At 45.2% G+C, this 22,819-nt stretch overlaps 3 protein-coding genes and 1 pseudogene across 3 annotated transcripts; 2 read left to right on the forward strand and 2 right to left on the reverse strand.

Moving 5' to 3' along the window:
• Nucleotides 1-318: 318 nt before the first annotated feature.
• LOC135538962 (ATP-dependent RNA helicase DDX39A-like) lies at nt 319-5,428 on the reverse strand (annotated as a pseudogene).
• Nucleotides 5,429-10,755: 5,327 nt separating this feature from the next.
• On the forward strand, nt 10,756-12,017 carry LOC135538963 (uncharacterized). The gene is made up of 3 exons (XM_064964835.1): nt 10,756-11,295; nt 11,386-11,497; nt 11,755-12,017. Exons 1-3 carry the CDS (start codon nt 10,762-10,764, stop codon nt 12,015-12,017), a joined length of 909 nt encoding a protein of 302 aa, XP_064820907.1. The 5' UTR covers nt 10,756-10,761.
• Nucleotides 12,018-12,109: 92 nt separating this feature from the next.
• Nucleotides 12,110-15,636, reverse strand: LOC135538964 (ATP-dependent RNA helicase DDX39A-like). Its single transcript, XM_064964836.1, has 6 exons — nt 15,631-15,636; nt 15,299-15,500; nt 14,351-14,478; nt 13,658-13,922; nt 13,226-13,353; nt 12,110-12,271 (listed from the first exon to the last, which is right to left on the reverse strand). The coding sequence occupies exons 1-6, from the start codon at nt 15,634-15,636 to the stop codon at nt 12,110-12,112; spliced, it is 891 nt and encodes a 296-aa protein (XP_064820908.1).
• A 3,948-nt stretch (nt 15,637-19,584) lies between these two features.
• On the forward strand, nt 19,585-20,976 carry LOC135538965 (uncharacterized). Its single transcript, XM_064964838.1, has 4 exons — nt 19,585-19,766; nt 19,871-19,960; nt 20,333-20,425; nt 20,576-20,976. Exons 1-4 carry the CDS (start codon nt 19,724-19,726, stop codon nt 20,974-20,976), a joined length of 627 nt encoding a protein of 208 aa, XP_064820910.1. The 5' UTR covers nt 19,585-19,723.
• The last annotated feature ends 1,843 nt before the right edge of the window (nt 20,977-22,819 follow it).

Here is a 22,819-nt window from a genome sequence, read left to right on the forward strand (position 1 = left end):
TTGGGGATCTCAGACGATATGAAAGAGAGATTGAATAGGCTGGTAATAGGGGTTGCGACAATGGCGGCGGATAGTTTCAGATTGTCAAGCCCAGCTGATTTGTACAGGTCCAGGTTTTGCAGCTCTTTCAGAACATCTGCTATCTGGATTTGGGTACAGGAGAAGCTGGGGATGCTTGGGCGAGTAGCTGCGGGCGGGGGGGGGGGCTGTTGGCCGCGGTTGGAGTAGCCAGGAGGAAGGCATGGCTAGCTGTTGAGAAATGCTTGTTGAAGTTTTCGATTGTCATGGATTTATCGGTGGTGACCGTGTTACCTAGCCTCAGTGCAGGGGCAGCTGGGAGGAGGTGCTCTTGTTCTCCATGGACTTTAAAGTGTCCAAGAACTTTTTGGAGTTAGAGCTACAGGATGCAAATTTCTGCTTGAAAAAGCTGGCCTTTGCCTGCCTGACTGATTGCGTGTATTGGTTCCTGACTTCCCTGAACAGTTGCAGATCGCGAGGAATATTCGATGCTATTGCAGTGAACCAAGGGCTATATCTGTTCTTAGTTCTGCATTTTTTGAACGGAGCATGTTTATCTAAGATGGTGAAGAAGTTACTTTTAAAGAATGACCAGGCATCCTCAACTGACGGGATGAGGTCAATATCCTTCCAGGATACCCGGGCCAGGTCGATTAGAAAGGCCTGCTCGCAGAAGTGTTTTAGGGAGCGTTTGACAGTGATGAGGGGTGGTCGTTTGACTGCGGACCCGTAGCGGATACAGGCAACGAGGCAGTGATCGCTGAGATCCTGGTTGAAGACAGCGGAGGTGTATTTGGAGGGCCAGTTGGTCAGGATAACGTCTATGAGGGTGCCCTTGTTTACAGATTTAGGGTTGTACCTGGTGGGTTCCTTGATGATTTGTGTGAGATTGAGGGCATCTAGCTTAGATTGTAGGACTTCCGGGGTGTTAATAAGCATATCCCAGTTTAGGTCACCTTACAGAACAAACTCTGAAGCTAGATGGGGGGCGATCAATTCACAAATGGTGTCCAGGGCACAGCTGGGAGCTGAGGGGGGTCGGTAGCAGGCGGCAACAGTGAGAGACTTATTTCTGGAGAGAGTAATTTTTAAAAAATTAGTAGTTCAAACTGTTTGGGTATGGACCTGGAAAGTATGACATTACTTTGCAGGCTATCTCTGCAGTAGACTGCAAATTCTCCCCTTTGGCATATCATATGAACACCATCAAAGGTCGCCATTAGACTCAAGGCAAGGTCCATAGACTACCAGACTTCCTGTGCATGCGCACTCTTGACTGAGTGATAGCCCCTTAATAACAGAAATATTGGGATACTTAAAAACATGAACTTAACACCATGGACCGATATATTGAATTTCATCCCGAACCTGCCTGCAAGGGCCACTCTTTGCAGGTAGGTGTCGGAATCCTTGGGCATGTCGTAGTTGAAGACGACGTTGACGCGCTCAATGTTCCATCCCTCGGCCAAACAGGTTGGTGGCCACCAGGATCCGCCTTTGGAAGTCCTTTAACTGCTGGTACCGGGAAATCCTGTGGGATTTACAATAAGTAGAACAGGCATGATACATACAGCTTCACTCATGTGGGTACACTGAAACTGTGACCCACAAACATGTTGTCTGAGAGAAAGTTCTTGTTAAGTCCCTCTGGATAACAGCTTCTGCTACATGACTATTATAGAAAATGTGCTAGTAAATGAGATTCTCAATTTGATTGCCCAACTCCTCATTCCTCTCCTCCTTTTGAACCAGCAGCTGAGACAGAGCCACACAGCGCTGCACAGACTTCACAATGATCACCACCTTCAGACAGGGGAGAAACTGGCAGTGAGACACCGAAGACAAACAAATTGGATTTAAAAACGTGACTTTCAAATCCATGAACAAAATACATTCAACTCACTCAGACTAAAACTAAAATAAATTTTGTTTTAGCATTCAAATCTCTGAAAAGACCACTGTCCGTACCTGGTTGAACTCGAGCACGTCGAAGAGCTTGCGGTTCTTCTCGCTATCCTTCAGCTTGCAGTAGTACTGCTGCAGGCCGTGCAGCGTCAGCTTGGTCTCATCGTCCACAAACACCTCCATGGGCTACAGGAGATATTCATTAAGCACCAAACAGAACACAGGGAGGGACTACCAGAACTTCCAGTGCTAAACATTTTGCTAGTTTGCCCTAATGAATAGAACATGGGGAAAGTGTCACTCTTTGGGACAGTTTTATAAACCTAGCCACATTAAGTGAAAAACAGGAGTAAACCACATTCTGTGTTGGTGAATGAAGAACTACAAATGTGATTGTGAACATCAATTACTAGTCCTAGAGCTGGATGGAACTTTATTTTTCATTATAGCTTTAATGCCAGGACTGTTCCTCCCAAAAATGTCCAGAGCCCCAGACCCAGGTTAAGAGTGGGTCAACTCTGGCCACTTGTGAGACAGACAGTCACGAGCAGGCAAAGCTTAGAGGGGCATGACTGGAACTTTTACATGAATATTTTTTTTATTTTAAAAAAAGTAAACATTTTTACCCCAATTTTTCTCCCCAATTTAATGAATAAAAATGCCCATGAGCATAGTTCAACTTTCGTACCCCACCAGAACCCAAAATACAAGCTTGTTTCATTCCAATGCTTGTAAACAAAGTAAACACAAAAATAAACTACATAGTCTCAAAACATGGTCAAAATGATAATTCTGATATCATTGACGGTCAGTCCTTGCATATAGCTCTACGAATTTCAGAGTGGTTTAATTTCTCCAGACCTATCCCTCCAAAACAGGGGCGAAGAAGCTTCATTAATGTTTATACTGCCAATGCCTCTTCAAAGTGCAATTTAGGGAGATGGGTTCATCTGTGTGTGTGTGTGTGTGTGTGTGTGTGTGTGTGTGTGTGTGTGTGTGTGTGTGTGTGTGTGTGTGTGTGTGTGTGTGTGTGTGTGTGTGTGTGTGTGTGTGTAAAACTGCAACTTTAAGTTTCAGAACATGTAGATAACCACGGGTTATAAGAAACCCTTCAACGTACATCCTGCATGAACTTGCGGCAGACAGGACGGATCTCTTTGCTTAGGGTGGCGCTGAACATCATGCACTGCTTCTCGTGGAGTGTGAGCCTGAAGATGTCCTGAACATCACGCCTCATGTCTGAGGGAGAGACGATAGGAAAATAATATGGCCGTCACAAAAAAAAGTCAACCCACTCAGCCTGCAATCTGAGGACTACATAAAATGTAAATACTTCCCTACGGTTTGGCTAAATCCTTACTTAAGTCACACCATCTATCACATTCTGTTCCAAGATCCACTACTACTTAGTAGGACAGTGTATTAGAAGTGCATTCTAAGTGATACATTGGAACACGTTTTCAGCTGACCTTTCCTCTGTGACGTTTCAACTTACTCCTTGCTCCCGTCACTCACATCTGGCACTTTGCATCTGGTCACACTCGTCCAGGACAAAGTGCTTCACGTTCTTCAGGTTGAGGGTCTTGTTGCGGATGAGGGCCAGGATGCGGCCTGGCGTTCCCACCACAAAGTGGGGGCAGTTCTTCTTCAGCGAGTCCTCGTCATTCTTGATGGACAGGCCCCCGAAGAACACGGCTGCCTTGACGGTAGGCATGTACTTGGAGAAGAGCTCATACTCTTTGCTGATCTGGAAGGCCAGCTCTCGTGTGTGGCACATCACCAGCACAGACACCTGGTAGACAGAGAGAGGTAGGGGAGGATGTTTAATACAGAGCTCTCTGGACAGCAGAGAAACAAAAAGCACACAAGATTATCCAATAGGATAGAACAGCAGTGTAAACAGTGAGATTAAAAGGAGAACAAATTCAGACTGCAATTGGCCCAGCGTCATTAGGGTTTGGCCGGGGTAGGCAATCATTGTATATAAGAATTTGTTCTTAACTGACTTGCCTAGTCCAAATAAAAGTTAAATAAAGTTGGCGATTAGGCACTTTCTTATGCAAGTATCCCCAGATACAGATTAAGCCTATTCCTAAACTACAAAGCACTCAATGGATTCTCCATCGAAAGGTATTTTTAGTAAAGGAGGGAGGATGTAAAGGCAATTCAGTTGCTGCATCCACAATGTAGAGATCAATTTCATTATTCAACCACTCACCTGCCCGTCCACAGGCTCAATCTGCTGCAGGGTGGCCAGTACAAACACAGCAGTCTTGCCCACACCAGACTTGGCCTGGCACAGGATGTCCATGCCCAGGATGGCCTGTGGGATGCACTCATGTTGGACTGAAAGACAGAAACGTAACTAGGGAAGTTAGTTAAGAACAAATTCTTATTTACAATGACGGCTTACCAAGAGGCCTCCTGCTGGGATTGGGGCCTGGGATTTAACATAAAAAAAAAATATATAGGACAAAACACACATCACTACATAAAGAGACCTAAGACAACACAGCAAGGCATCAACACATGACAACAGCATGGTAGCAGCACAAAACATTGTACAAACATTGGGCACAGAAAACAGCACAAAGGGCAAAAAGGTAGACATCACATCACACTGACAGTTGTGGCTGCTTTGTAAGAGTGTCCATGATTGAGTCTTTGAATGAAGAGATTGAGATAAAACTGTAGTCACTAGGGGCAGAAAACTGAAGAGAGGAGCGACCCAGGGATGTTTGCGCTTTGGGGACCTTTAACAGAATGTTACTGGCAGAACAGGTGTTGTATGTGGAGTATGAGGGCTGCAGTAGATATCTCAGATAGGGGAGGGGGAGTGAGGCCTAAGAGGGTTTTATAAATAAGCATCAACCAGTGGGTCTTGCGACCAGTTTAAGTATGATGTGATGCTTGAAGGGGCATACATGTATAACTCATAGTCGGAGTCCCAAATGACACCCTATATATATATAGTGGATTACTTTCGACCAGGACCCAGTCTCACACAGCGCTAGTTTTGAACAAAGCGCTAGTTTTGAACAAATCCCTATGGGCCCAGCTCAATAGTAGTACACTATGCCAGGAATAGGGTGCCATTTGACACACACGGAATGGACAAAGTCAAAAACAGTCCTTGGTTGAAGGTGAGAAGTGCCTGTGAGGCTCACCTTCAGAGGGATGTTCAAAGCCACAGTCGACAATGGCGCGGAGCAGCTCTGGTTTGAGCAGGAAGTCTCGGAAGGCGGAGCTGTTGATGGAGACGTAAGAGTCCATTACCTCCTTCTTGCCCGCAGGTGTGGCGGTCTCCGGGGCAACCTGAGGCTCCTCATCCTCTTCATAGTCCAACAGCTCGTTGTCAGCTGTGTAGTGCTATGGCAAAAACCAAAACGAACACCCCCTGAGGTCCCAAGGACCGAGTTTGGGAAACACTCGTCTGACGTGTATTCCTACATAGCATTAGCGAGCTGCTAATAATGCTAGTAACAGGCCGCACGCACACCGCCATAGCTGGACAGTACGCAAAATGGGAAGCGAATACATATGGCACATAATCATTACAATTTACCTAGCTAGAAACAAGGATTGGACCAGCGACCACCCTGCAACTCAGTTTACAGTAGTTAGCCAGTTGCCCGATTCAATCAAGTTGAACAAGGAATCATGCCTCACTCTCCGCACAAACAATGGCAGGCGCCTCCTCATTCAAACTTTGTGACAGCAAAGTGCCATAAAGGGAAATAGGTTCCAAATGCAAGGTGAATATTCAGAAATAACGTTGGCTCAAATTAATAACGAGCAAGACATTTCTAGGGCCTAACTTGACCTAAAATGTAATTCTCGGAACCAGTCGATTAGATTAGTTTATTAGTCGGTCGCAGATGTAATTGTAGGGTACAGTGAAATTCTTATTAAGATCTGAACTCCAACAGTGCAGGTCAAAAAGATAAGTGAATGAAACAATAATAATAATATGCATACTATATACATATTTATTTACAACATTTACAAACCAACAGCCTGCATTCATCCAGTTTGTATAAATTATGATAGATGTGTGACATGAAGCTATATTGGGCAATTTGGGCAAAGGCGTAACAATGACTGTCTGGGACAAATAGACATTTGGCTTAAAACATTTATTCATTCATGGGCAATATGTGTGCATGCCCTGATCATATCAGCTTACAACATCTGTCTTCCCTCACCAAACCCATCAATGATTTGATTTATTTGACTATAATATATCAGTTATGGCCAACAGAGGGCAACATTTATCCATATAATACGATAAAACCTCACTGAACCTAAATTAATTGGGTTACAATGTAAACATTTTTCAGATATCGTATGTGATCAGAAACAATGCATTAATTTCCCGGAGTGGTCGCTCTGTGCTTTTGTAGTTGACGTCATAATGTACGATGGAATATAGAAGACTATGACGTAAACGAACTCAAGAAATGTTCAGTGCGCTACTTTTGCCTCAGTTGAGTTGATGCTTTGCAAAGGACAGTCATCCTCATGTTCAAATAAATCACTTTGAGTGGACAAAGAAGACATTCAGTGTAAGTACAGCATAACTGGCCAAGATGCTGTAAAAAAATGTTTGAAATGTATTTTAAAATGTATTTGTTTATTTAAAAAAATGTCAGGTCCAATCTGAAGGGTGCCTGAAAGGACAATGGATAGAAATCATAAACTGTTGAGAAAAATTATTCTAAAAGTAAGTCTCATAAGTGATTAAAAAAAAAGTTTGTTAATTCTGGGGCTATCCCTCTTGATATGTAATGAGGATATCTTCTTGGTAGTATAACCTATATGCTGTAAAAAACAGATTGATATGATTTATAGTTGGAAAAGTGGGCATAATTAATTGAGGGCTAAGGTTAAATGTATTTCCTTATGTTCATATACCCCAGGCTGGGACCCTCCAAGCTAGTGCTGGAGAGCAGGTCCTCCAGACAGACATCACTGACCATGATGGACTAAGGCTGCCAGCCCTGGTAGACTGCCCCATTGACAGCCCCCTAAAGGTAAGAAAACGTCTTATAGTTCTGTTGCAAAACGTCTGGTTGTAACGGAGACCAGTTGGTTGCAATCTAGTAATATGACGTGTTGAAAACTAGTTTACAACATGATAATAAAGCCATTAAGACACATGGACCACCTACTGAACTCAGCAAAAAAAGAAACGTCCCTTTTTCAGGACCGTGTATTTTAAAGATAATTCGTAAAAATCCAAATATCTTCACAGATCTTCATTGTGAAGGGTTTTAACACTGTTTCCCATGCTTGTTCAATGAACCATAAACAATTTATGAACATGCACCTGTGGAACGGTCGTTAAGACACTAGCAGCTTACAGACAGTAGGCAATTAAGGTCACAGTTGTGAAAACTTAGGACACTAAAGAGGCCTTTCTACTGACTCTGAAAAACACCAAAAGAAAGATGCCCAGGGTCCCTGCTCATCTGCATGAATGTGCCTTAGGCATGCTGTAAGGCGGCATGAGGACTGCAGATGTGGCCAGGGCAATACATCGCAATGTCCGTACTGTGAGACGCCTAAGACAGCGCTACAGGGAGACAGGACGGACAGCTGATCGTCATCGCAATGGCAGACCACGTGTAACAAGACCTGCACAGGATTGGTACATGTGAACATCACACCTGCGGGACAGGTTCAGGATGGCAACAACAACTGCCCGAGTTACACCAGGAACGCACAATCCCTCCATCAGTGCTCAGACTGTCCGCAATAGGCTGAGAGAGACTGGACTGAGGGCTTGTAGGCCTGTTGTAAGGCAGCTCCTCACCAGATATCACCGGGCACAACGTCACCTATAGGCACAAACCCAACCGTCGCTGGACCAGACAGGACTGGCAAAAAGTTGCAGTTTTGTCTCACTTGAGGTAATGGTCGGATTTGCGTTTATCGTCGAAAGGAATGAGCATTACACCGAGGCCTGTACTCTGGAGCGGGATCGATTTGGAGGTGGAGGGTCCGTCAAGGTCTGGGGCGGTGTGTCACAGCATCATCGGACTGAGCTTGTTGTCATTGCAGGCAATCTCAACGCTGTGCGTTAAAGGGAAGACGGCCTCCTCCCTCATGTGGTACCCTTCCTCCAGGCTCATCGTGACATGACCCTCCAGCATGACAATGCCACCAGCCATACTGCTCGTTCTGTGCGTGATATCCTGCAAGACAGGAATGTCAGTGTTCTGCCATGGCCAGCGAGCAGCCCGGATCTCAATCCCATTGAGTATGTCTGGGACCTTTTGGATCGGAGGGCTTGGGCTTGGGCTTTTCCCCCCAGAAATGTGCAGGAACTTGCAGGTGCCTTGGTGGAAGAGTGGGGTAACATTTTCTTATTTCATTTTTTAAGAGTGGGTTAACTTCTCACAGCAAGAACTGACAAATTTGGTGCAGCCCATGAGGAGGAGATGCACTGCAGTACTTAATGCAGCTGGTGGCCACACCAGTTACTGACTGTTACTTTTGATTTTGACCCCTCCTTTGTTCATGGACACATTATTCCATTTCTGTTCGTCACATGTCTGTGGAACTTGTTCAGTTTATGTCTCAGTTGTTGAATCTTGTTATGTTCATACAAATATTTATCGCAGTTGACAGTGAGAGGATGTTTCTTTTTTTGCTGAGTTTAGTTAGAACTAATAGTTTTGGAATTCCGATTTGAATTCTGATTGTAATTCTAAGGTTATGGTATATAGTTGGAAAAGTGGGCATAATAATGGAGGGCTTAAGTTCTCTGTATTTCCTTATGTTCCTATACCCCAGGCTGGGAACCTCCAAGCTTGTGCTCGAGAGCAAGTGCTCCAGACAGATGACCATTCCGCTGGCCATGATGGACTAAGCCTGCCAGCCCTGGTAGACTGCCTCCAGGATAGCCCTCGAAAGATGTCCAGATGTCCATTCCGGATGATGGACTAAGCCTGCCTGCCCTGGTAGACTGCCTCCAGGATAGCCCTCGAAAGGCAGATGTCCATTCCGCTGGCCATGATGGACTAAGCCTGCCTGCCCTGGTAGACTGCCTCCAGGATAGCCCTCGAAAGGCAGATGTCCATTCCGCTGGCCATGATGGACTAAGCCTGCCAGCCCTGGTAGACTGCCCCCAGGATAGCCCTCGAAAGGTAAGAAACATCTTTTAGTTCTGTTGCAAAACGTCTGGTTGTCACGGAGGCCAGTTGGTCGCAATGTAGTAATACGACGGGTTGAAAACCAGTTTACAACGCTATAATAACGCCATTAAGACACATGGACCACCTACTAGTCAGAACTAATAGTATTGGAATTCAGATTTTAATTCAGATTCTAATTCTAAGGTTAACCCTTATGTGACATGTCACTCAGTACCATCATGCCTATGGTGAAAAATGTGGTTTCTATGGTGATATGATTTCCCCACTGTTGTTATTTGTCTCAGAACCTTGTGCCGAAGACCCCCCCAGGCCCAGCCGAGAGGCAAATATAGCAAAGGCAGAAAAGAAGGCCACAGAGGTTATCAAGGCTAGAAGGTCTAGGGAGGCTAAGTCAGGGGTGAAAAAACTAAGCCGCCAAGTAGTTGGTATGTTGGCACTGCCTCAAACTCTAACTCAAACAACCAGTTACAGTGAGTATTCATCTCCACTTCCAAAGTACCTGGATTTATTGATAGAATTCTAAAACGATATATGGTGGAAGGATCCACTAATGTCTACGATCCTCTTTCTGTAGGTGTCCTGCCAGCTATCAAGAAGGGCACTAAAGTTACCCTCCAGTCCTCCAGCTCCCTCTCCCTCTCCGATGACAACAAGGAGGCACTAGGTTAGTTATTATGTTGTTTTTACCGTCTTTTGCACCCGCACATTCCCCTTCTTTCTTTTCTCTTATTGTCAGTAATGGTATTTTCATTTTCTCTCCTCTTTTTTTCTTATTTTTCTACACAGTGTTTGGAGATATGTTATGTGTGAAGAATTACTTTAAATCAAATGTCAAACGCATTCTATAGAAGGCCGGGTTTCTGCAGGGTTTCACTCCAGCCTTGATTGATGCATTAAGGTCACTAATTAGTAAGAAACTCCTCTAACCTGGTTGTCTAGGTCTTAATTGAAAGGAAAAAACTAAAACCCGCAGACACTTAGCCCTCCATGGAAGTAGTTTGAAACCCCTGTATTAAATACATTTTGATTTGACTAGGGGCCGTCTGCCAGGTCCTGACCACCAGGGTGGGAGACATCCTGAACAGTACCTGCAACAACGATTACAAGGCCAGACTCATCATCCAGAAAGGTACACTTATAACCTGTTTTGCCCATATCACCAGTAATAACTTGTGTAATAACCAGTGTATTACCATTATAGTAAATGTACTAGATACTGCATAGTGTTATACATGGATGTGGCTTTGAACCAGTTCAGAATATGAGTGTGTTTTCTTAGGATTGGATTCCGGTGCCAGGGAAAGGTTCCCTGACTCTCTGTGTTCCTCTTCACCCAAGGACGAAGAGGAGGTGGTTGTAAGTGTCATGACTGTCTCATACCCTAAGCCCTCCACCTCAACCCAGGCAGCATGGGCAGCTCCTGCCCAGACTCTGGAAGAAGAGGTGGGGGGGCTGAGGTCTCCGAGATGAGCTCCCTGATGCCCACCAAAAACAGGCAGGACCCCCTGGAGAAGATTCCCTCCCTCCTACCAGGCAAGGAGCACATCCTCCTTTGCAGCACTCCCTGGGCCACCGTCATGAGCCCCCAGACTCTGAAGTTTATTCTCCACGGCATCATGTGCCAACTGGAGGCCTCAGAGTCCCCCAGACAAGGAGGGCCAATGACCCCTTCAGGCTGATGAAGGATCTCTTTGTGGAGGTCCAGCATGCCCTGAAGTATGCTGACATCTCTGTCGTCTTTGGCCTGGAGGAGAGCATCCAATTCAGTGGGGAGGATGCGGTGAAGGCCATCGTGAAGACTGCGGCTAAAAGATTGTCCTTGCGTTCGGACTCCAACCGGGCTCAACTGCGTGCCGCACGCTCTGGTAGTGAGGGAGCCATCAGGTGCATGGCGGACACCATCACACAAGTCATAGATGACTATTCAGAGGACTGTAGTTCCGATGGCCATTTTGGAGCCAGGAGGAGCCGTGGTAGTGGGAGGTCACACTCCTCAAGGAGTGACGTCACCCTCACCGAGGAGCTCCTGGCTTGGAGGGAAACCCTAGAAGAGGACCGAGAGGAGATGGCTGATGACAGCACTGGTTTGGAAAAGACCAGTGTAAGCTCAGCCATCTCTGAAAAGTCCCAGGTTATTAGCTACCTTTCTGAAAGCACCAAGCCCATCAGCAGCGCCCTCTCCACAGACCTCGAGGACATCACCTCCACACAGGTGAGACGGCCAAGAACTAGTAGATCGTTTAGTTATTTGGGCTGTTTAATTGTGAGGCATCAACTCATGTCTGTTTCTCTCTCTACTAAGAAGAAAGAGAAGGAAGAGGCTATGAAGAAAGAAGTGAGGAAGTCAGGAAAGAAGAAGCGAGGAAATAACAAGAACCAGAAGAAGAACAAGGTGTCTCCTCTTGGCAATGATAGTAAGTCCTCATTTCTGTCAGTCAACATGTGCATCTGTCTTCAGCACACTATTGTAATGTAAGGACGGGAGACTATGATGAAGTTATCAGGGTCTTATTCATTAGCCACTAAATGGAAGACAGCGGACTAAAACAGGGAGGAACTTTCTTGAACTTGCCAATAACAAATGCTTGTTTTTGTTTTAAAATATTTTGCTACTGTGTACCCTAATGAACACGACCCTTATTTCATGCCTTGTTCTCTGTCACCTGTTCAGGTACTGTGGCTGCAGATGAGCCTAAGAAAAAACAGGCTCTCCTCCCGCGGATCACAGCCGCCCTAGCAAAACTATTTTGCTTCCCCTGCAAAAAAAAAAAAAAAAATGCAAAAAGTAACTGTGCAGAAGACGAGTTTGGGAAAAACCTGCTGCCACCTCCCCCAACCCACTTTCTAAATAAACTCTCAAAGCCAACAGAAGAGGGAGGGAGACAACCCCCCCTGCTCACAACTCATTTTATTACACCCCATTTAATTCAATAAACACAACTTGCAGCTATTTTGATCTTCTTCTTCTTAAGTTTTTTTTTTTTTTTTTTTTTAAATTAAAAATAAAATAAATTACGTTTTAGCATTCAATGCTCTGAAGAGACCTCTGTCCGTACCTGGTTGAACTCGAGCACGTCGAGCAGGTCGAAGAGCTTGCGGTTCTTCTCGCTATCCTTCAGCTTGCAGTAGTACTGCTGCAGGCCGTGCAGCGTCAGCTTGGTCTCATCGTCCACAAACACCTCCATGGGCTACAGGAGATATTCATTAAGCACCAAACAGAACACAGGGAGGGACTACCAGGACTTCCAGTGCTAAACATTTTGCTAGTGTGCCCTAATGAATAGAACATGGGGAAAGTGTCACTCTTTGGGACAGTTTTATAAACCTAGCCACATTAAGTGAAAAACAGGAGTAAACCACATTCTGTGTTGGTGAATGAAGAACTACAAATGTGATTGTGAACATCAATTACTAGTACGAAAGCTGGATGGAACTTTATTTTTCATTATAGCTTTAATGCCAGGACTGTTCCTCCCGAAAATGTCCAGAGCCCCAGACCCAGGTTAAGAGTGGGTCAACTCTGGCCACTTGTGAGACAGACAGTCACGAGCAGGCAAAGCTTCGAGGCGCTAGACTGGAACTTTTTACATGAATATTTTTTTTATTTTAGTAAACATTTTTACCCCTTTTTCTCCCCAATTTAATGGTAAACGCCCATGAGCATAGTTCAACTTTCGTACCCCACCAGAACCCAAAATACAAGCTTGTTTCATTCCAATGCTTGTAAACAAAGTAAACACAAAAATAAACTACATAGTCTCAAAACATGGTCAAAATGATAATTCTGATATCATTGACGGTCAGTCCTTGCATATAGCTCTACGAATTTCAGAGTGGTTTAATTTCTCCAGACCTATCCCTCCAAAACACGGGCGAGGAAGATGCTTCATTAATGTTTATACTGCCGAATGCCTCTTCAAAGTGCAATTTAGGGAGATGGGTTCATCTGTGTGTGTGTGTGTGTGTGTGTGTGTGTGTGTGTGTGTGTGTGTGTGTGTGTGTGTGTGTGTGTGTGTGTGTGTGTGTGTGTGTGTGTGTGTGTGTGTGTGTGTGTGTGTGTGTGTGTGTGTGTGTGTAAAACTGCAACTTTAAGTTTCAGAACATGTAGATAACCACGGGTTATAAGAAACCCTTCAACGTACATCCTGCATGAACTTGCGGCAGACAGGACGGATCTCTTTGCTTAGGGTGGCGCTGAACATGCACTGCTTCTCGTGGAGTGTGAGCCTGAAGATGTCCTGAACATCACGCCTCATGTCTGAGGGAGAGACGATAGGAAAATAATATGGCCGTCACAAAAAAAAGTCAACCCACTCAGCCTGCAATCTGAGGACTACATAAAATGTAAATACTTCCCTACGGTTTGGCTAAATCCTTACTTAAGTCACACCATCTATCACATTCTGTTCCAAGATCCACTACTACTTAGTAGGACAGTGTATTAGAAGTGCATTCTAAGTGATACATTGGAACACGTTTTCAGCTGACCTTTCCTCTGTGACGTTTCAACTTACTCCTTGCTCCCGTCACTCACATCTGGCATCAGCCCCCCTGTCCTACTGTGGTCTGAATTTGCATCTGGTCACACTCGTCCAGGACAAAGTGCTTCACGTTCTTCAGGTTGAGGGTCTTGTTGCGGATGAGGGCCAGGATGCGGCCTGGCGTTCCCACCACAAAGTGGGGGCAGTTCTTCTTCAGCGAGTCCTCGTCATTCTTGATGGACAGGCCCCCGAAGAACACGGCTGCCTTGACGGTAGGCATGTACTTGGAGAAGCGCTCATACTCTTTGCTGATCTGGAAGGCCAGCTCTCGTGTGTGGCACGTCACCAGCACAGACACCTGGTAGACAGAGAGAGAGGTAGGGGAGGATGTTTAATACAGAGCTCTCTGGACAGCAGAGAAACAAAAAGCACACAAGATTATCCAATAGGATAGAACAGCAGTGTAAACAGTGAGATTAAAAGGAGAACAAATTCAGACTGCAATTGGCCCAGCGTCATTAGGGTTTGGCCGGGGTAGGCAATCATTGTATATAAGAATTTGTTCTTAACTGACTTGCCTAGTCCAAATAAAAGTTAAATAAAGTTGGCGATTAGGCACTTTCTTATGCAAGTATCCCCAGATACAGATTAAGCCTATTCCTAAACTACAAAGCACTCAATGGATTCTCCATCGAAAGGTATTTTTAGTAAAGGAGGGAGGATGTAAAGGCAATTCAGTTGCTGCATCCACAATGTAGAGATCAATTTCATTATTCAACCACTCACCTGCCCGTCCACAGGCTCAATCTGCTGCAGGGTGGCCAGTACAAACACAGCAGTCTTGCCCACACCAGACTTGGCCTGGCACAGGATGTCCATGCCCAGGATGGCCTGTGGGATGCACTCATGTTGGACTGAAAGACAGAAACGTAACTAGGGAAGTTAGTTAAGAACAAATTCTTATTTACAATGACGGCTTACCAAGAGGCCTCCTGCTGGGATTGGGGCCTGGGATTTAACATAAAAAAATATATATAGGACAAAACACACATCACTACATAAAGAGACCTAAGACAACACAGCAAGGCATCAACACATGACAACAGCATGGTAGCAGCACAAAACATTGTACAAACATTGGGCACAGAAAACAGCACAAAGGGCAAAAAGGTAGACATCACATCACACTGACAGTTGTGGCTGCTTTGTAAGAGTGTCCATGATTGAGTCTTTGAATGAAGAGATTGAGATAAAACTGTAGTCACTAGGGGCAGAAAACTGAAGAGAGGAGCGACCCAGGGATGTTTGCGCTTTGGGGACCTTTAACAGAATGTTACTGGCAGAACAGGTGTTGTATGTGGAGTATGAGGGCTGCAGTAGATATCTCAGATAGGGGAGGGGGAGTGAGGCCTAAGAGGGTTTTATAAATAAGCATCAACCAGTGGGTCTTGCGACCAGTTTAAGTATGATGTGATGCTTGAAGGGGCATACATGTATAACTCATAGTCGGAGTCCCAAATGACACCCTATATATATATAGTGGATTACTTTCGACCAGGACCCAGTCTCACACAGCGCTAGTTTTGAACAAAGCGCTAGTTTTGAACAAATCCCTATGGGCCCAGCTCAATAGTAGTACACTATGCCAGGAATAGGGTGCCATTTGACACACACGGAATGGACAAAGTCAAAAACAGTCCTTGGTTGAAGGTGAGAAGTGCCTGTGAGGCTCACCTTCAGAGGGATGTTCAAAGCCACAGTCGACAATGGCGCGGAGCAGCTCTGGTTTGAGCAGGAAGTCTCGGAAGGCGGAGCTGTTGATGGAGACGTAAGAGTCCATTACCTCCTTCTTGCCCGCAGGTGTGGCGGTCTCCGGGGCAACCTGAGGCTCCTCATCCTCTTCATAGTCCAACAGCTCGTTGTCAGCTGTGTAGTGCTATGGCAAAAACCAAAACGAACACCCCCTGAGGTCCCAAGGACCGAGTTTGGGAAACACTCGTCTGACGTGTATTCCTACATAGCATTAGCGAGCTGCTAATAATGCTAGTAACAGGCCGCACGCACACCGCCATAGCTGGACAGTACGCAAAATGGGAAGCGAATACATATGGCACATAATCATTACAATTTACCTAGCTAGAAACAAGGATTGGACCAGCGACCACCCTGCAACTCAGTTTACAGTAGTTAGCCAGTTGCCCGATTCAATCAAGTTGAACAAGGAATCATGCCTCACTCTCCGCACAAACAATGGCAGGCGCCTCCTCATTCAAACTTTGTGACAGCAAAGTGCCATAAAGGGAAATAGGTTCCAAATGCAAGGTGAATATTCAGAAATAACGTTGGCTCAAATTAATAACGAGCAAGACATTTCTAGGGCCTAACTTGACCTAAAATGTAATTCTCGGAACCAGTCGATTAGATTAGTTTATTAGTCGGTCGCAGATGTAATTGTAGGGTACAGTGAAATTCTTATTAAGATCTGAACTCCAACAGTGCAGGTCAAAAAGATAAGTGAATGAAACAATAATAATAATATGCATACTATATACATATTTATTTACAACATTTACAAACCAACAGCCTGCATTCATCCAGTTTGTATAAATTATGATAGATGTGTGACATGAAGCTATATTGGGCAATTTGGGCAAAGGCGTAACAATGACTGTCTGGGACAAATAGACATTTGGCTTAAAACATTTATTCATTCATGGGCAATATGTGTGCATGCCCTGATCATATCAGCTTACAACATCTGTCTTCCCTCACCAAACCCATCAATGATTTGATTTATTTGACTATAATATATCAGTTATGGCCAACAGAGGGCAACATTTATCCATATAATACGATAAAACCTCACTGAACCTAAATTAATTGGGTTACAATGTAAACATTTTTCAGATATCGTATGTGATCAGAAACAATGCATTAATTTCCCGGAGTGGTCGCTCTGTGCTTTTGTAGTTGACGTCATAATGTACGATGGAATATAGAAGACTATGACGTAAACGAACTCAAGAAATGTTCAGTGCGCTACTTTTGCCTCAGTTGAGTTGATGCTTTGCAAAGGACAGTCATCCTCATGTTCAAATAAATCACTTTGAGTGGACAAAGAAGACATTCAGTGTAAGTACAGCATAACTGGCCAAGATGCTGTAAAAAAATGTTTGAAATGTATTTTAAAATGTATTTGTTTATTTAAAAAAATGTCAGGTCCAATCTGAAGGGTGCCTGAAAGGACAATGGATAGAAATCATAAACTGTTGAGAAAAATTATTCTAAAAGTAAGTCTCATAAGTGATTAAAAAAAAGTTTGTTAATTCTGGGGCTATCCCTCTTGATATGTAATGAGGATATCTTCTTGGTAGTATAACCTATATGCTGTAAAAAACAGATTGATATGATTTATAGTTGGAAAAGTGGGCATAATTAATTGAGGGCTAAGGTTAAATGTATTTCCTTATGTTCATATACCCCAGGCTGGGACCCTCCAAGCTAGTGCTGGAGAGCAGGTCCTCCAGACAGACATCACTGACCATGATGGACTAAGGCTGCCAGCCCTGGTAGACTGCCCCATTGACAGCCCCCTAAGGTAAGAAAACGTCTTATAGTTCTGTTGCAAAACGTCTGGTTGTAACGGAGACCAGTTGGTTGCAATCTAGTAATATGACGTGTTGAAAACTAGTTTACAACATGATAATAAAGCCATTAAGACACATGGACCACCTACTGAACTCAGCAAAAAAAGAAACGTCCCTTTTTCAGGACCGTGTATTTTAAAGATAATTCGTAAAAATCCAAATATCTTCACAGATCTTCATTGTGAAGGGTTTTAACACTGTTTCCCATGCTTGTTCAATGAACCATAAACAATTTATGAACATGCACCTGTGGAACGGTCGTTAAGACACTAGCAGCTTACAGACAGTAGGCAATTAAGGTCACAGTTGTGAAAACTTAGGACACTAAAGAGGCCTTTCTACTGACTCTGAAAAACACCAAAAGAAAGATGCCCAGGGTCCCTGCTCATCTGCATGAATGTGCCTTAGGCATGCTGTAAGGCGGCATGAGGACTGCAGATGTGGCCAGGGCAATACATCGCAATGTCCGTACTGTGAGACGCCTAAGACAGCGCTACAGGGAGACAGGACGGACAGCTGATCGTCATCGCAATGGCAGACCACGTGTAACAAGACCTGCACAGGATTGGTACATGTGAACATCACACCTGCGGGACAGGTTCAGGATGGCAACAACAACTGCCCGAGTTACACCAGGAACGCACAATCCCTCCATCAGTGCTCAGACTGTCCGCAATAGGCTGAGAGAGACTGGACTGAGGGCTTGTAGGCCTGTTGTAAGGCAGCTCCTCACCAGATATCACCGGGCACAACGTCACCTATAGGCACAAACCCAACCGTCGCTGGACCAGACAGGACTGGCAAAAAGTTGCAGTTTTGTCTCACTTGAGGTAATGGTCGGATTTGCGTTTATCGTCGAAAGGAATGAGCATTACACCGAGGCCTGTACTCTGGAGCGGGATCGATTTGGAGGTGGAGGGTCCGTCAAGGTCTGGGGCGGTGTGTCACAGCATCATCGGACTGAGCTTGTTGTCATTGCAGGCAATCTCAACGCTGTGCGTTAAAGGGAAGACGGCCTCCTCCCTCATGTGGTACCCTTCCTCCAGGCTCATCGTGACATGACCCTCCAGCATGACAATGCCACCAGCCATACTGCTCGTTCTGTGCGTGATATCCTGCAAGACAGGAATGTCAGTGTTCTGCCATGGCCAGCGAACAGCCCGGATCTCAATCCCATTGAGTATGTCTGGGACCTTTTGGATCGGAGGGCTTGGGCTTGGGCTTTTCCCCCCAGAAATGTGCAGGAACTTGCAGGTGCCTTGGTGGAAGAGTGGGGTAACATTTTCTTATTTCATTTTTTAAGAGTGGGTTAACTTCTCACAGCAAGAACTGACAAATTTGGTGCAGCCCATGAGGAGGAGATGCACTGCAGTACTTAATGCAGCTGGTGGCCACACCAGTTACTGACTGTTACTTTTGATTTTGACCCCTCCTTTGTTCATGGACACATTATTCCATTTCTGTTCGTCACATGTCTGTGGAACTTGTTCAGTTTATGTCTCAGTTGTTGAATCTTGTTATGTTCATACAAATATTTATCGCAGTTGACAGTGAGAGGATGTTTCTTTTTTTGCTGAGTTTAGTTAGAACTAATAGTTTTGGAATTCCGATTTGAATTCTGATTGTAATTCTAAGGTTATGGTTTATAGTTGGAAAAGTGGGCATAATAATGGAGGGCTTAAGTTCTCTGTATTTCCTTATGTTCCTATACCCCAGGCTGGGAACCTCCAAGCTTGTGCTCGAGAGCAAGTGCTCCAGACAGATGACCATTCCGCTGGCCATGATGGACTAAGCCTGCCAGCCCTGGTAGACTGCCTCCAGGATAGCCCTCGAAAGGCAGATGTCCATTCCGCTGGCCATGATGGACTAAGCCTGCCTGCCCTGGTAGACTGCCTCCAGGATAGCCCTCGAAAGGTCCATTCCGATGTCCATTCCGCTGGCCATGATGGACTAAGCCTGCCTGCCCTGGTAGACTGCCTCCAGGATAGCCCTCGAAAGGCAGATGTCCATTCCGCTGGCCATGATGGACTAAGCCTGCCAGCCCTGGTAGACTGCCCCCAGGATAGCCCTCGAAAGGTAAGAAACATCTTTTAGTTCTGTTGCAAAACGTCTGGTTGTCACGGAGGCCAGTTGGTCGCAATGTAGTAATACGACGGGTTGAAAACCAGTTTACAACGCTATAATAACGCCATTAAGACACATGGACCACCTACTAGTCAGAACTAATAGTATTGGAATTCAGATTTTAATTCAGATTCTAATTCTAAGGTTAACCCTTATGTGACATGTCACTCAGTACCATCATGCCTATGGTGAAAAATGTGGTTTCTATGGTGATATGATTTCCCCACTGTTGTTATTTGTCTCAGAACCTTGTGCCGAAGACCCCCCCAGGCCCAGCCGAGAGGCAAATATAGCAAAGGCAGAAAAGAAGGCCACAGAGGTTATCAAGGCTAGAAGGTCTAGGGAGGCTAAGTCAGGGGTGAAAAAACTAAGCCGCCAAGTAGTTGGTATGTTGGCACTGCCTCAAACTCTAACTCAAACAACCAGTTACAGTGAGTATTCATCTCCACTTCCAAAGTACCTGGATTTATTGATAGAATTCTAAAACGATATATGGTGGAAGGATCCACTAATGTCTACGATCCTCTTTCTGTAGGTGTCCTGCCAGCTATCAAGAAGGGCACTAAAGTTACCCTCCAGTCCTCCAGCTCCCTCTCCCTCTCCGATGACAACAAGGAGGCACTAGGTTAGTTATTATGTTGTTTTTACCGTCTTTTGCACCCGCACATTCCCCTTCTTTCTTTTCTCTTATTGTCAGTAATGGTATTTTCATTTTCTCTCCTCTTTTTTTCTTATTTTTCTACACAGTGTTTGGAGATATGTTATGTGTGAAGAATTACTTTAAATCAAATGTCAAACGCATTCTATAGAAGGCCGGGTTTCTGCAGGGTTTCACTCCAGCCTTGATTGATGCATTAAGGTCACTAATTAGTAAGAAACTCCTCTAACCTGGTTGTCTAGGTCTTAATTGAAAGGAAAAAACTAAAACCCGCAGACACTTAGCCCTCCATGGAAGTAGTTTGAAACCCCTGTATTAAATACATTTTGATTTGACTAGGGGCCGTCTGCCAGGTCCTGACCACCAGGGTGGGAGACATCCTGAACAGTACCTGCAACAACGATTACAAGGCCAGACTCATCATCCAGAAAGGTACACTTATAACCTGTTTTGCCCATATCACCAGTAATAACTTGTGTAATAACCAGTGTATTACCATTATAGTAAATGTACTAGATACTGCATAGTGTTATACATGGATGTGGCTTTGAACCAGTTCAGAATATGAGTGTGTTTTCTTAGGATTGGATTCCGGTGCCAGGGAAAGGTTCCCTGACTCTCTGTGTTCCTCTTCACCCAAGGACGAAGAGGAGGTGGTTGTAAGTGTCATGACTGTCTCATACCCTAAGCCCTCCACCTCAACCCAGGCAGCATGGGCAGCTCCTGCCCAGACTCTGGAAGAAGAGGTGGGGGGGGCTGAGGTCTCCGAGATGAGCTCCCTGATGCCCACCAAAAACAGGCAGGACCCCCTGGAGAAGATTCCCTCCCTCCTACCAGGCAAGGAGCACATCCTCCTTTGCAGCACTCCCTGGGCCACCGTCATGAGCCCCCAGACTCTGAAGTTTATTCTCCACGGCATCATGTGCCAACTGGAGGCCTCAGAGTCCCCCAGACAAGGAGGGCCAATGACCCCTTCAGGCTGATGAAGGATCTCTTTGTGGAGGTCCAGCATGCCCTGAAGTATGCTGACATCTCTGTCGTCTTTGGCCTGGAGGAGAGCATCCAATTCAGTGGGGAGGATGCGGTGAAGGCCATCGTGAAGACTGCGGCTAAAAGATTGTCCTTGCGTTCGGACTCCAACCGGGCTCAACTGCGTGCCGCACGCTCTGGTAGTGAGGGAGCCATCAGGTGCATGGCGGACACCATCACACAAGTCATAGATGACTATTCAGAGGACTGTAGTTCCGATGGCCATTTTGGAGCCAGGAGGAGCCGTGGTAGTGGGAGGTCACACTCCTCAAGGAGTGACGTCACCCTCACCGAGGAGCTCCTGGCTTGGAGGGAAACCCTAGAAGAGGACCGAGAGGAGATGGCTGATGACAGCACTGGTTTGGAAAAGACCAGTGTAAGCTCAGCCATCTCTGAAAAGTCCCAGGTTATTAGCTACCTTTCTGAAAGCACCAAGCCCATCAGCAGCGCCCTCTCCACAGACCTCGAGGACATCACCTCCACACAGGTGAGACGGCCAAGAACTAGTAGATCGTTTAGTTATTTGGGCTGTTTAATTGTGAGGCATCAACTCATGTCTGTTTCTCTCTCTACTAAGAAGAAAGAGAAGGAAGAGGCTATGAAGAAAGAAGTGAGGAAGTCAGGAAAGAAGAAGAAGCGAGGAAATAACAAGAACCAGAAGAAGAACAAGGTGTCTCCTCTTGGCAATGATAGTAAGTCCTCATTTCTGTCAGTCAACATGTGCATCTGTCTTCAGCACACTATTGTAATGTAAGGACGGGAGACTATGATGAAGTTATCAGGGTCTTATTCATTAGCCACTAAATGGAAGACAGCGGACTAAAACAGGGAGGAACTTTCTTGAACTTGCCAATAACAAATGCTTGTTTTTGTTTTAAAATATTTTGCTACTGTGTACCCTAATGAACACGACCCTTATTTCATGCCTTGTTCTCTGTCACCTGTTCAGGTACTGTGGCTGCAGATGAGCCTAAGAAAAAACAGGCTCTCCTCCCCCGGATCACAGCCGCCCTGGCAAAACTATTTTGCTTCCCCTTCAAAAAGAAAATGCAAAGAGTAACTGTGCAGAAGACGAGTTTGGGAAAACCCTGCTGCCACCTCCCCCAACCCACTTTCTAAATAAACTCTCAAAGCCAACAGAAGAGGGAGGGAGACAACCCCCCCTACTCACAACTAATTTTATTACACCCCATTTAATTCAATAAACACAACTTGCAGCTATTTTGATCTTCTTCTTCTTGAGTTTTTTTTAAAAGACCCACCTGCATGCTATAGATTATTAAGGTCAATTTGCTGTCTACTACATTATCATTGTTATGAGTATGTTCACTGTGCCAGTCATTATAGCCAGTATAGGCTATAATAATGCCCTAACCTAATTGCAATTGACATAATAAGAGTTACATTTGAATAATTCCCTCATTTTATATATTTTTTTAGAGGGAATAAATCTCTAAAGCACTATAGAGTGCCGCCCCTTGGAGGGGTGCGTCACTTGAGTGGGTTGAGTCACTGATGTGATCTTCCTGTCTGGGTTGGCACCCCCCCTTGGGTTGTGCCGTGGCGGAGATCTTTGTGGGCTATACTCGGCCTTGTCTCAGGATGGTAAGTTGGTGGTTGAAGATATCCCTCTAGTGGTGGGGGCTGTGTTTTGGCAAAGTGGGTGGGGTTATATCCTTCCTGTTTGGCCCTGTCCGGGGGTATCATCGGATGGGGCCACAGTGTCTCCTGACTCATCCTGTCTCAGCCTCCAGTATTTATCCTGCTGTAGTTTGTGTGTCGGGGGGCTAGGGTCAG

Source organism: Oncorhynchus masou, unplaced genomic scaffold, assembly GCF_036934945.1.
Source record: "Oncorhynchus masou masou isolate Uvic2021 unplaced genomic scaffold, UVic_Omas_1.1 unplaced_scaffold_32___fragment_6___debris, whole genome shotgun sequence".
NCBI lineage: Eukaryota > Metazoa > Chordata > Actinopteri > Salmoniformes > Salmonidae > Oncorhynchus > Oncorhynchus masou.